Below are 15150 nucleotides of genomic sequence, written 5' to 3'. Positions count from 1 at the left end.
ATAATAAAATCGGGCGGACACCCGGCATCGACCTAGGCACCGGATTCGGGTACAACAAAGGCACACCCAGCCCAGTCAACCATGCAAAGTCCTCCTTACTAACATCTGGGAACTTGTGCAACAATTGGGAGAGCTGTCCCACAGACTAGTCAAGCAACAGCCTGACATAGTCATACTCACAGAATCATACCTTTCAACCAACATCCCAGACTCCTCCATCACCATCCTTGGGTATGTCCTGTCCCACCAGCAGGACAGACCCACCAGAGGTGGCGGCACAGTAGTATACAGTCGGGAGGGAGTGGCCCTGGGAGTCCTCAATATTGACTATGGACCCTATGAAGTTTCCTGATATCAGGTCTAACATGGGCAAGGAAACCTCCTGCTGATTACCACCTACTGCCCTCCCTCAGCTGATGAATCAGTAATCCTCCATGTTGAACACCACTTGGAAGAAGCACTGAGGGTAACGAGGGCACAGAATGTACTCTGGGTGGGGGACTTCAATGTTCATCACAAAGAATGGCTCAGTAGCACCACTACTGACCGAGCTGGCCGAGTCCTGAAGGACATGGCTGCCGGACTGGGCCCACGGCAGGTGGTGAGCGAACCAATTGGAGGGAAATATCTATTTGACCTCGTCCTTGCCAATCTACCTGTCACAGATGCATCCGTCCATCATAGTATTGGTAGGAGTGACCATTGCACAGTCTTTGTGGAGACAAAATCCTGTCTTCAAACTGTCCATTGTGTTCTGTGGCGCTACCACCGTGCTAAATGGGATATATTTAGAACAGATCTAGCAGCTGAAAACTGGGCATCCATGAGGTGCTTTGGGCCATCAGCAGCAGCAGAATTATATTCCACCACAATCTGTAAGCTCATGGCCCAGCATATCCCTCACTCTACCATTACCATCAAGCCAAGGGACCAACCCTGGTTCAATAAGGAGTGTAGAAGAGCATGCCAGGAGCAGCACCAGGTGTACCTAAAAATGGGGTGCAACCTGAGGAAGCTGCAACACAGGACTACATGCATGCTAAACAGCGGAAACAGCATGCTATTGACTGAGTTGCCACATCCAGTCGTATATGGTGATGGACAATTAAACAACTAACAGGAGGAGGAGGCTCCATGAACATCCCCGTTAGCAATGATGGCAGAGCGTTCGCAATCATCTTCAGCCAGAAGTGTCGAGTGGATGATCCACCCCGGCCTCCTCCTGAGGACCCCACCATCACAGAAGCCAGTCTTCAGCCAACTCCACGTAATATCAAGAAACTGCTGAGCGCACTGGATACAGCAAAGGCTCTGGGCCTCGACAACATCCCGGCTGCAGTGCTGAAGACTTGTGCTCCAGAACTAGCCGTGCCTCTAGCCAAGCTGTTCGAGTACAGCTGCAACACTGGCATCTACCTGACAATGTGGAAAACCGCCCAGGTGTGTCCTGTCCACAAAAAGCAGGACAACCCAATCCGGCCAATTACTGCCCCATCAGTCTACTCTCAATCATCAGCAAAGTGATGGAAGGGGTTGTCGACAGTGCTATCAAGCGGCACATACTCGCCAATAACCTGCTCACCGATGCTCAGTTTGGGTTCCAACAGGCCCACTCGACTCCAGACCTCATTACAGCCTTGGTCCAAACGTGGACAAAAGAGCTTAATTCCAGAGGTGAGGTGAGAGTGCGTGCCCTTGACACCAAGGAGCCCTAATAAAATTGAAGTCAATGGGACTCGGGGAAAACTCTCCACTGGCTGGATTCATACCTAGCACAAAGGAAGATGGACTTGGTTGGAGGACATTCATCTCAGCCCCAGGACATCGCTGCAGGAGTTTCTCAGGGTTTTGTCCTAGGCCCAACCATCTTCAGCTGCTTCATCAATGACCTTCCCTCCATCATAAGGTCAGAAGTAGGGATGTTTGCTGATGATTGCAGTGTTTTACATTTACAACTCCTCAGATAATGAAGCAGTCCGTGCCCACATGCAGCCAGACCTGGACAACATTCAGGATTGAGCTAAGTGGCAAGTAACATTTGCGCCACACAAATGCCAGGCAATGACCATCTCCAAAAATAGAGAGTCTAACTACCTCCCCATGATATTCAATGGCATTACCATTGACAAATCCCCCACCATCAACATTCTGGGGGTCACCATTGACCAGAAACTTAACTGGACCAGCCACATAAAGACTGTGGCTACAAGAGCAGGTCAGAGGCTGGGTATTCTGTGGCGACTGACTCACCTCCTGACTCCCTAAAGCCTTTCCACCATCTACAAGGCACAAGTAAGGACTGTTATGGAATACTCTCCACTTGCCTGGATGGTTGCAGCTCCAACAACACTCAAGAAGCTCAACGCCGCCCAGGACAAAGCAGCCCACTTGATTGGCACCCCATCCACCACATTAAACATTCACTACCTCCACCACCGACATACCGTGTCTGCAGTGTGTACCATCTACAAGATGCACTGCAGCAACTCACCAAGGCTTTTTCGACAGCCCCTCCCAAACCCGCAACCTCTGCCACCGAGAAGGACAAAGACAGCAGGTGCATGGGAACACCTTCACCACCAAGTCACACATCATCCTGACTTGGAAATATATCGCCGTGCCTTCATCGTCGGTGGGTCAAAATCCTGGAACTCCCTCCCTAACAGCTCTGTGGGAGTACCTTCACCTCATGGACTGTAGCAGTTCAAGAAGGCGGCTCACCACCACCTTCTCAAGGACAGTTGGGGATGGGCAATAAATGCTGGACTTGCCAGCGACGCCCACATCTAGTGAATGAATTAAAAAAAAAATTAATCTTGTATGTTGGCACAGTTTCTGTATAACAATTAACCTTGGAAGTGAATTCCACAGCTCGCAACTGTGAAGAAATTTCCCCTGCCATCATCTGCGTTGTTCTAATGGGGGGAAAAACATCCTTCAAATCTTTTTTTGTATGTGTATTTCCCCGTAAAAGCTTCCTAGTGAATCTGTGTTGTACGCCATCAATATCCTTCCTATAGCGTGGAGCCCAATACTACACTGAAGGGATAATTACAGTCCTAGCCCTTTTGGGCTATCCCAGATCAGGTGTATTCCCCAGACGTTCGCCCTCAACTTAAGTTAGAGATCGCCAAATTCCACAAGACGCTTAAATGGGTCTAAAGGTTCAGGCTATCTCTCCCTAAAGGAAAGGAACGACTGAAGATATTACCATCCTCCAGATAGTACTTTTAATAAGTTGAACTAGACTGTAACCTTCCGGATATTATGAGGGTCTGGAATACCCCCCAGAATTCTGCAACTCCTTACAAAAGAGTGTACAGAATTTGGGTTCGCGAGTTTATACAGAATTACTCTGAGACAATTCTAAAAATATTATTTAAGAGCCGACATTCAGTTAACAGCTGTTGAATCAGTCGCAACATTAACAATTTAAAATACAATTCACTTACATTTCTTATTTCTCAGAGATCCTTATTCTCAAATCTTTACTTCGTTATATTTCTTATTTCTTATTTTTAAATCCAGAACATCCACCAAAATCAATCACTTTGACTTCCCGAGACTCATAAAGACTTACAGAGATGCCTCTGAAGAGTTGAGAAACGCTTTGCCTGTTTAGCGAGTTCTGCTTTTCTGTTGAAAAGGTCTATGTTTTATACTCTTTTGGCAGTGGTTTCTTCTTTTTGATGGTCTCTGCTGATGTCAGCTAATTGTCTTTATTGATACCTCTGTTTGAATGTTTTCTATCTTACTATCAATTCAACTATTGCATGCATAATTATTTCTCTACCTTTTTAGGTGTTCCAAAAACCATCATAAAAACAATGACAGCAATGGTTTCTGTTTGATGCCATTCTTATCGAAGATTCTTCATTCAATTCTTAATATTGGCTTAACTGGTTTTTAGCAGACATTGTGACTCCCCTTACTGCTCCAAGTTCAATACAAACACAATGTAATTGCTTGGTGTATCTATTGAAGTCATATTTTCAAAGCCGCCTTGTTGGTATTATATTTACAATATGTAAATCAAAACCACTTTAACTGTGTGTTTACTTGTTTTCTAGCTATCTCAATTGGTTGCATTTTTAATCGTGTTTCCTGTCTTCCAAGTTTAACATAAAACTATTTGACCAGCAGGTGTTTCTTTTACTTGATGTCATGTTTTCAAAGGCACATGCCTCTTTTTAATGTTTTGTGTTTCTGTTTTACGTGTTAACTTATAACACCTTAAACTGGGGGTCTCATTGTGTTCGTTGCATACCATAGACTTTTAGGAAGCGCCAATGGTTTGCTTCAATCTTTCATTGTTTTAGAATTTTTAACTAATTCCCATTTCAAAGCTTGTTTACAACTTTGTTATCTACTGATCTTTATCTCCGAAGCCTGTTCTCTGTTTACAGCCTGTGTCTCTGAGGTTTTAGATTTTTAAACCCAGTATATTCTGTATTAATAATATCAGTATTCTGTTCATGGTATCGTGTATTTCTCTGAATCATGGCTATTCCTTCACAACACACGGTACTGTAATAGGTTGTACTAAGGTTTTATGTAGGCCCATCATTACCTCTTGGCTTTTATATTCTGTACCTCTTGTGATAAAACCTACAATTCTATTAGCATTTTTACAGCCTTATCGACTTAAAGTTCTGAGACGCAAAAAGCCAGAGCGACCCACTTTAGCAACTTGAGTCTGGGCGGGGGGATGGCTTTTTTTTAACATTTTCATGGTATTAAAATATTAGGAAGAAAAAGTCCTGGGTTATAGATTTGAATCCAACTGTCCTCTATGAAAAGGTGATTCTGTGGATTAACTACCCTGCTTTGATTGACTGTTACTTTTGTGCAGGTGACCACATTACATGGAATCTGCCATCTGCTGGGCTATAGGCACAGTACAAAAACTGAGTGGAAGCAGGTATGATTGCACTCTCTTTACTCCAATTCAGTGCCATTCTGATCATCTGCTAGAATTTGCATAGAACAAAAGCCTTGTGCGAGACATTACCTCACTGCACAACCAGATAACACCAGTCTGCTACTATCTAGCCTAGATCAACTTCACAGCCTGAGGAAGGTTAAATTGAATGTTATTTGTACTCTTGAGTCCTGTTCTTAGGGTAATATCGTGCCATACATTTAGGAACAATCCTCTGTTAATTTTCATTAACTACTGGATGGGGGACACATTCCATTCATTGTGGCAGATAATGTAGGTTCCATTGTATTATACATCCATTACAATGATTCCTTTCCTGTAGGTCTGAGGAACATTCATTACTGATATCGGGTGTGTTTGCTTTAAATTAGCAGACCAAATCTCAACATTTCTGCTTTAGTTGGAGATTCCAGAACAAGGGGGCACAATCTTAAAATTAGAGCTAGACCATTTAGGAGTGAAATCGGGAAACACTTTTTCACACAAAGGATAGTGGAAATCTGGAACTCTGCCTGAAAAAGCTGTGGATGCTGGGTCAATTGAAATGTTCAAGACCGAGATTGGTAAGGGTATCGGGGAATATGAAACAAAGGCAGGTAAATGGAGTTGAGATGCAGATCACCTATGATCTAACTGAATCATGGAACAGACTCGAGGGGCTGAATGGTCTACTTCTGTTCCTATGTCCATCATTACGGAGAATTTAGAAGGGTTCTCTCTGTTTTTTGTGTGCTTCTTACTTTGTTCATTACACTTTGAAAGTCAGAAGCTCTTGTGTTCTTGATGCATCCCTAATCCTGGCAGTGTCCCTCAACACTGATCAGAATGGAAATGCCTTGGGATGAGTGACAAAAGCAAAGCCATTGAACATTGGCTCTTTCAGAAGTCAGTCAATGATGGTAAATTGAACGTGGTCTGGTTTGTCTTACTTTTTAACCTGGCTAGTATCATTCAGTTGGGCAAATCTGTTATGAACCACTTAATTGTCCAACTTTGCTCACAGATATTTTTAACTGACACCAGATGGATGGCCTTTGTCCTAATACTGATCAAAATGGGAAGCAGAACGTGGCCACAAAGGATACCTACTGTGAGAATGAGGCTACCACATTCTGTTCAATCTCAATGAGGGAGATATTCTCCAGTGAGCAGGAGATATTTCGTTTTCAATGCTCTGTATTTGCTGCACCAGGTTCCCTTCTCGTGTCACCAGATAAGGTTTAACCTAAATTGGAGTAGAAGATGGTGTGATGAGCCTGATTTCAGGATGGTGAAGATGCATGTAGGAAGAAGTGTGGGTAGGATGGGATGTTAGCAGGAAAATGGAGGATAATTCAGAAGGGGTATGATCTTGTGGCCATTACAGAAACATGGCTGCAGGGTGACAATGCCTGGGAATTAAACATACCAGGTTATTTAACGATCAGGAAGGAAGGGGAGGTGGGGTGGCTATGTTAATAAAGGAAGGAATCACTGTAGTACAGAGAAATGATATTGGGTCAAAAGATCAGGATAATGAAACAGTTTGGGTGGAGGTAAGGAATAATAAGGGGAAAAAAACACTAGTGGGCGTAGTCTATAGGCCTCCGAACAGTGGCAACTCTGTTGGACGGAGTATCAATCAGGAAATAGTTGAGGCTTGTAATAAGGGAACATCTATAATTATGGGGGATTTTAACTATCATATTAATTGGACAAATCAAATTGGGCAGGGCTGCCTTGAGGATGAGTTCATTGAGTGTATTAGGGATGGGTTTCTTGAGCAGTATGTAACTGAACCGACCAGGGGGCAAGCAACCTTAGATCTGGTCCTGTGTAACGAGACAGGATTAATTAAAAATGTCCCAGTAAAGGATCCCCTTGGAATGAGTGACCATAACATGGTTGAATTCCATATTCAATTAGAGGGTGAGAAGGTTGGATCTCAAACAAGCGTGCTAAGCTTGAATAAAGGAGACTATGAAGGTATGAGAGTGGAATTGAGTAGAGTGGATTGGGAAAATAGATTAAAGGGTAAGACGATACATGATCAGTGGTGTACATTTAAGGAGTTATTTCACAACTTCCAAAAAATATATATTCCACTGAGAAGAAAAGGGTGTAAAAGAAAAGACAGCCATCCGTGGCTAAGTAAAGAAATTAAGGATAGTATTCGACTAAAAACAAGGGCATATAAGGTAGCCAAATCTAGTGGGAGGATAGAGGATTGGGAAAACTTTAAAAGACAGCAAAAAATAACAAAAAGATTGATTAAGAAAGGGAAGATAGATTATGAAAGTAAATTAGCAAAAAATATAAAAACAGATAGTAAGAGTTTTTATAGTTATATAAAAAGAAAAAGGGTGGCTAAAGTAAATGTTGGTCCCTTGGAGGATGAGACCGGGAAATTAATGGTGGGAAATATGGAGATGGCAAAAACACTGAATGAATATTTTATATCAGTCTTTACAGTAGAGGACACTTAAGAATATCCCAACACTGGACAAACGGGGCTATGGGGGGGGAGGAGCTAAACACGATCAAAATCACTAAGGAAGTGGTACTCGGTAAAATAATGGGACTCAAGGCGGATAAATCACCTGGACCTGATGGCTTACATCCTAGGGTCTTGAGGGAAGTGGCGGTAGGGATTGTGGATGCATTGGTAATTTTCCAAAACTCCCTGGACTCGGCAAAGGTCCCAGCAGACTGGAAAACTGCTAATGTAACACCCTTATTTAAAAAGGGCAGTAGACTGGAAACTATATTCCTATGTTAGCCTAACATCTGTGGTAGGTAAAATTTTGGAGTCCATTATTAAGGAGACAGTAACAGGACATTTGGATAATCATAATTTAATAGGACAAAGTCAGCATGGTTTTATGAAGGGGAAGTCATGTTTGACAAATTTGCTGGAGTTCTTTGAGGAAGTAACGTATAGGGTGGATAAAGGGGAACCAGTGGACGTAGTGTATTTAGACTTCCAAAAGGCATTTGACAAGGTGCCACACAAGATTATTGCTTAAGATAAAAAATCACGGGATTGGGGGTAATATTCTGGCATGGATAGAGGATTGGCTATCTAACAGAAGGCAGAGAGTTGGGATAAATGGTTCATTCTCAGACTGGCAATCAGTAACTAGTGGTGTTCCGCAGGGGTCAGTGCTGGGTCCCCAACTCTTTACAATCTATATTAACGATTTGGAGGAGGGGACCGAGTGTAACATATCAAAGTTTGCAGATGATACTAAGATGGGAGGGAAAGTAGTGAGTGAGGAGGACATAAAAAACCTGCAAGGGGACATAGACAGGCTAAGTAAGTGGGCAGAGATTTGGCAGATGGAATACAATACTGGAAAGTGTGAGGTTATGCACTTTGGCAGGAAAAATCGTAGAGCAAGTTATTATCTTAATGGCAAGAAACTGGAAAGTACAGAAGTACAAAGGGATCTGGGGGTCCTGGTGCATGAAACTCAAAAGGTTAGTATGCAGGTGCAGCAAGTGATTAAGAAGGCCAATGGAATGTTGGCTTTCATTGCTAGGGGGATAGAATATAAAAATAGGGAGGTATTGCTTCAGTTGTACAAGGTATTGGTGAGACTGCACCTGGAATACTGCGTACAGTTTTGGTGTCCATACTTAAGAAAGGACATACTTGCTCTCGAGTCAGTACAAAGAAGGTTCACTCGGTTAATCCCGGGGATGAGGGGATGGACATATGAGGAGAGGTTGAGTAGATTGGGACTCTACTCATTGGAGTTCAGAAGAATGAGAGGCGATCTTATTGAAACATATAAGATTGTGAAGGGGTTGGATCGGGTGGATGCGGGGAGGATAGTGGCATAGTGGTTAGCACTGTTGCCTCACAGCGCCAGGGACCCGGGTTCGAATCCGGCCTCGGGTGACTGTCTGTGTGGAGTTTGCACATTCTCCCCGTGTTTGCGTGGGTTTTCTCCGGGTGCTCCGGTTTCCTCCCACAGTCCAAAGATGTGCGGGTTAGGTTGATTGGCTATGATAAATTGACCCTTAGTGTTAGGGGGATTAAATACGTGGGGTTACGGGGATCGGGTGGGATATGCAGGCTCGATGGGCCGAAATGGCCTCTATCTGCACTGTGGGGTTTCTGTGATTCTGTGATGTTCCCGATGATGGGTGAAACTAGAACTAGGGGGCATAGTCTTAGAATAAGGGGCTGCTCTTTCAAAACTGAGATGAGGAGGAACTACTTCACTCAGAGGGTGGTAAGTCCATGGAATATGCTGCCCCAAAAAGCTGTAGAAGCTACATCATTACATAAATTTAAAACAGAAATAGACAGTTTCCTAGAAGTAAAGGGAATTAAGGGTTACGGGGAGCGGGCAGGAATTTGGACATGAGTCTAGGTTCGGATCGGTCATGGCCCTGTGGGTAGCGGAGCGGGCCCAGGGGCCGTGTAGCCTGATCCTGCTCCTATTTCGTGTGTCTAATTCTGTAAGATTCAGGAGATGGTTCTGTGATAGTGGATTGGCGGTTGGGATCAGATCAGCCATGATCTTATTGAATGGCGGAGCAGGCTCGAGGGGCCGATTGGCCTACTCCTGCTCCTAGTTCTTATGTTAGGTGGTGAGAGTGCTACCACTAAACCACCTAGTGGCTGTGGCAGGTGATAATGAACCCAAGGAGAATATTGAGTGTAAAAACTCAAAAATGTGACCGGTCCAATGGGCGAGATACAAGTAACTGCACCCCAGCAAGTGTCGGCGCCTTCAGGAGATGAGGGGAGAAAATTGTTAAAAAAAAAAGGCAAATAGCAGACTGTACATTATTGATTTAAAATGAACGAATCATCGCTTTTTACCTTTTTTTAAATTTGTTCTTGGAATCTGAGTAATGCTGGCACATTAATTGCCCCATCACTAGTTGCCGTGAGAAAGTAGTGTTTGGCTTTCTGCTCGTACTGTTGCAGTCCACAATGGTGTTAGGTAGGGAATTACAGGCTTTAGATCCAGCAACGATGAAGGAACAGCCATATATATCCAAGTCAGGGTGATATGTGACTTTGAGATGGTGTTCCCATGACATTGCTGCTCTTGTCCTTTTTAGTAGAGGTTGCAGAGCTGGGAGATGCTTTCAAAGTAAGCTTGGTGAGTTGATGTAGTGCATTCTGTGAATAGTATGCACCAGTGGTGGAGGGAGTGGATACTGAGTCCAGTGGCAGGGATACCAATCAAGCAAACTGCTTTGTGCTGGATGATCGTAAGCTTCTAACACATCCTGAGGCAGTGTCGAGTATGTAGTCAGGATCAGAGAATAGTCAAAAATACAGTAGCTTCTGTCTTTCATGGTGCCATGTGAAAAGTAAAACATTACTGCAGTTCATATCCTGCACTTCGCATAAGAAATAAGCCCAGGAAATAGGGAGAATGCCTAATGTGATGCCCCTTTAATGTGCTGTGTACAAACTAAAATTTTTCCAGTGGCTTTGTTTTAAAGTGAAACCTTGGGGCAGGTGTAATATTTTTGGAGTACATTTCTTAAATCGTCAAAGTTTGCAAAGCTTGCAATTTGCAAATGCATTAAAACCCAGCTCAGTGATGCAGATTGATTCCCAGTCATTTTTGTACAGATCTTGGAAAATTGTGCACTTGTTGAGATCCAAAAAACCAATTACCCTCAGTTTTCATAGAATCATAAATTGTCCTAATTTTCTTCCCCCTCCCTCCTCCCTCATTACCTCTCTGCTGAATGTGAGATGTGGAGTCCTGCTCCGCAGATGCTGGCACTCCCCTGGGAGACACCCAAGGGGAGCCGGGCCCATGTCTATTCGACAATGTGGCAGATTACAATAACCAGGACCAATCACATGATGCCAACGCATGCACACTTTCATGCTTCAGATAGGACGCATGATGCTTTTTATTGCCCCTCCATAACCGTTGGATATTGTAAAAAAAGGTTGAAGCTACTTCAGACATCCCCTTTTCTTCTCCCCAATCCTTGATTCCCTTTATCCAAGATCAGCAGACGGGAACGATCCTGAAAATGTCATGATGTATTTTGTCATTAGTGGGGAGCTGTTCTGTCTATTTCCTATATTCTGATGCAGAGATGAGCAAAGGACCCACTTCCAGGCCGTTAATACCATTCTGCAACTGGGAGCTGCAAGAGAGGAACTGGTGATTGACACCCCTTTTTTGATCTGGTGAAGCAATTGGCCCGCACTCAGTGAACTTTCACTGTCCCGTTCCCTGCCCCTCTGCACCCAGACACAGTTGAGCTCAGAACTTGTTGAGTGGGAATTTCTAGATGGAATCTTCCCACTAAGCAAGTGGTGTCTTGTGCTGGGAGGTACCCTGGATCAGTAAGGAATAGTACACTCAAAAACTTAATTGGAATTCTGCTGCCTTGGCACCATTACACTGCAGCAAGAATGATCAGTCATGTGACAATGTCTTTGCCCCATGGATCTTATCATTGTGCACATCTGTTTAGAAACCTGGAAAATGATCTTACAAATGACAGTGGCCATTCATGACAACAGGGATTTCTGTTCCTAAGTGTGGTGGTTATCGCTTCCCTGAAAAGCCTCAAGGCAACGCAACCAAAAGATCAGTGCATTTCACATCCGTGTACCAGAATTTGAGTGATAAAAACGTACCCTAGCCCCAACTTGTTGCACCTGTGTGACAATTCTGTTCCACAATAGCCATCCATGTTGGCTTCTGAGAAAAATTACCAGTTTTGATCTGTGGGCCTATGCTCTCTCAGCTGGTTCAGACTGCCCAAACTCATTTCATGTAGGATATACCGAGTAATTACAGGCCAGTCAGCCTAACCTCGGTGGTGGGAAAATTATTGGAAAGAATTCTGAAGGACAGGATAAATCTTCATTTAGAAAGACACGGATTAATCAAGGATAGTCAGCACGGATTTGTTAAGGGAAGGTTGTGTCTGACAAACTTGATTGAATTTTTTGAGGAGGTAACAAGGAGGGTAGATGAGGGTAGTGCGTTTGATGTAGTGTATATGGACTTTAGCAAGGCTTTTGATAAGGTTCCACATGGCAGACTGGTCACGAAGTTAAAAGCCCATGGGATCCAGGGCAAAGTGTCAAGTTGGATTCAAAACTGGCTCGGAGACGGGAAGCAGAGGGTAATGGTTGATGGGTGTTTTTGTGACTAGAAGGCTGTTTCCAGTGGGGTTCTGCAGTGCTCAGTATTGGGTCCCTTGCTTATTGTGGTATATATCAATGATCTAGACTTGAATATAGGGAGTATGATTAAGAAGTTTGCAGATGATACTAAAACCAGCTGTGTGGTTGATACTGAAGAAGGAAGCTGTAGACTGCAGGAAGATATTAATAAATTGGTCAGGTGGGCAGAACAGTGGCAAATGGAATTCAATCTGGAGAAGCGTGAGGTAATGCATTTGGGGAGGGCTAACAAGGAAAGGGAATACATATTAAATGGTAGGACACTGAGTAGTGTAGAGGAACAAAGGGACCTTGGAGTGCATGTCCACAGATCCCTGAAGGTAGCAGGCCAGGTAGATAAGGTGATTAAGAAGGCATACGGAATGCTTGCCTTTATTAGCTGTGGCATAGAATACAAGAGCAGGGGGGTTATGCTTCAACTGTATAAAACACTAGTTAGGCCTCAGCTAGAGTACTGCGTGCCGTTCTGGTCACCACATTACAGGAAAGATGTGATTGCACTAGAGAGGGTACAGAGGAGATTTACAAGGATGTTGCCGGGAGTAGAGAATCTTAGCTATGAGGAAAGACTGGATAGGCTGGGTCTGTTTTCCTTGGAACAGAGGAGGCTGAGGGGAGACCTTATTGAGGTGTATAAAATTATGATGGTCCTAGATAAAGTGGATAGAAAGGACCTATTTCCCTTAGCAGAGGGGTCAAAAACCAGGGGGCACAGATTTAAAGTAATTGGTGGGAGGTTTAGAGGGGATTTGAGGGGAAATTTCTTCACCCAGAGGGTTGTGGGGGTCTGGAACTCACTGCCTGAAAGGGTGGTAGAGGCAGGAACCCTAACCACATTTAAAAAGCACTCGGATGTGCACTTGGGATGCTGTAACCTGCAGGGCTACGGACCAAGAACTGGGAAGTGGGATTAGGCTGGATAGCTCTTTGTTGGCCAGTGCGGACACGATGGGCCGAAATGGAATCCTTCCGTGCTGTAACTTTCTATGATTCTATGATAAGATGCATACATCCAACCGAGAAAGAAGCAATTGTACTTGAGCCACCATGGTGCCTAATCCTGTGTTTTATGAAAAGGAAGAATGAACTTGCATTTACATAGCACCTTTTACGTCCTCAGGATGTCCCAAAGTGCTTCACAACCAAAGAATTTGTTTTGAAGCGTATTCACTTGTTTTTTTGGCAAATGTAGCAGCCAATTGCCCACAGCAGGGTCCCACAACCAGCAATGAAATGAATTACCAGTTAATCTGTTTTGGTTGGGGAATCAATATTGACTCTTTGAATAGCACCATGGGGACTTTTACATCCACGGTTTATCATCTCACCCGAAAGACGGCATCCCCAGTAATGCAGCACTCCTTCTGTACTGCACTGAAGTGGCAGCCTAGATTTGTGTGTTCAAGTCCTTGAAGCCACAACCTTTTGACTCCGAGAGTGCTACCAACTGAGCCAAACTGACAAGAGAACTGAACTCTGAAATCTCTTCTAACGTCACCCATTACATGTCTAGTGCATCTGTGTGTGAATCAAGAGTGTGCTGTGTTATGATTCTCTCCAACTTTGTCTCTTCCTCAGATGTTCGAGAGAGAGTCCAACACCCTCCAGTTGTTTAATAGACTCACTGGTGCCAGCCTGCAGCCACTAACACACAACAACTTCTGAATGCAGGTGTGGCTGAGAGCCACTGAGAATCATTTCTTTGACTTTTCCTTTTACAAACTATGGAATGATTGGGTGCAGCACAGCCTCTATCAACAGAGTAAAGTCAATGGTTCTTTGGGCTGTGAAGACCATTTAATTGTACAGTATCAATAAAGTCGGAAACATTTTCGGAAGTTTTTTTGCATGAGCCTCGAGTTCAAGGTAAGGAAAATGAGCCACTTTCCACTCCAGGCACCCAGTGTCAAGGTATAACATAGATTGAATGCAGAGTAAAATTCCTCTGCTCTGTCCCAATCTCAGAAAAGTAGCCTCTAATGCACTATAATTACAATTTTCCATTCCCCACACCAGCCATCCTCTCCTCGGTAAGTGGCATTGTCCATTTAGTGCTGTGCCCGTTAGTGCTTTCCAAAAATTATTTGTTTTAGTTATGCCCCCGTTTAAACAAGCAGCATGTCATAATTGCTGTTTGGATAATTCCAAACAAGCAATATCTGAATTAAAAATTTTTTTTTTTTAAATTAATTTCAAATAGAGCCACACTCTATTACCGAGTACAACTGGTTTTGTTTGCAGGTGGGCTCACCAGACAGAGGCTAGGTGATCCCACACCACTGCAACCTAACCCCTTTATTCCAGACGAGTGCATCATTTTTTATGACTTGTTCTCGGGATGTGGGCGTTGCTGGCAAGGCTGCATTTATTGCCCATCCCTAGTTGCCCTGAGAAGCTGGTGGTTGGCCGCCTTGAACCACTGCATTGTAGTGGTTTGATACAACTGAGTGCCTTGCTGGGCCACTTCAGAGGGCAACCATGCTGGTGGGACTGGAATCACATAGCAGCCAGATCAGGTAAGGACGCAGGTTTCATTCCCTAAAGGACATCAGTGAACTAGTTGGGTTTGTACGACAATCCGATGTACGACAATCCGACAGCTTCATGCTGCCAGCTTTACTGATTCCAGCTTTTTATTTACAGATTTCCAAAAACTGAATTCAAATTCTTAACCTGCCACAGTGGGATTTGAACTCACGTTTTCTGGATTATTTGTCAAGGAGTAGATGCAATAGGCCAACTTCTGAAGCTGCTTCTTTGAAAGGAGGCAGCTGGGTCAAGAGTACGCTGGAGGTACAGTCATAGAAATAAATCAAAAATATACAGCACCTTTCAAAGGTGAAGAAATTTTATTCTCAATTTGTTTAGCAATGGCTCCTTTAAGAGCTATGAAATATTTATAATTTGAAAGTATATATACTATCATGCTACTTCAATTGCTATACCTACTCACACAATTAAACACCAGTGAATAAACATCTAATGTGTTCAGCAATGACCTCTTGTGTATCTTGTGTAAATAGTTTCAGTAAATTCT

General features: G+C 43.6%; 1 protein-coding gene across 2 annotated transcripts in view; it reads left to right on the top strand.

The window, feature by feature from the left end:
- ybey (ybeY metalloendoribonuclease) overlaps positions 1-14284 on the top strand; it is a 36486-nt gene extending 22202 nt beyond the window's left edge. For both annotated transcript variants that reach the window (XM_085985352.1, XM_085985351.1), the window contains 2 exons: positions 4853-4921; positions 13692-14284. In XM_085985352.1, coding sequence (XP_085841478.1) covers positions 4853-4921; positions 13692-13778 — 156 coding nt within the window. In that variant the 3' untranslated portion in view covers positions 13779-14284. The remainder of the gene's footprint in view (positions 1-4852; positions 4922-13691) is intronic.
- Positions 14285-15150: the final 866 nt, after the last annotated feature.

The sequence above is a fragment of the Somniosus microcephalus genome, chromosome 4 (assembly GCF_052327205.1).
Source record: "Somniosus microcephalus isolate GS21.2 chromosome 4, FLI_Smic_1.0, whole genome shotgun sequence".
In the NCBI taxonomy this organism is placed as follows: Eukaryota; Metazoa; Chordata; class Chondrichthyes; order Squaliformes; family Somniosidae; genus Somniosus; species Somniosus microcephalus.
The sequence above is the reverse complement of the archived record's forward strand: the minus strand, read 5'-3'. Positions and strand labels throughout refer to the sequence as shown.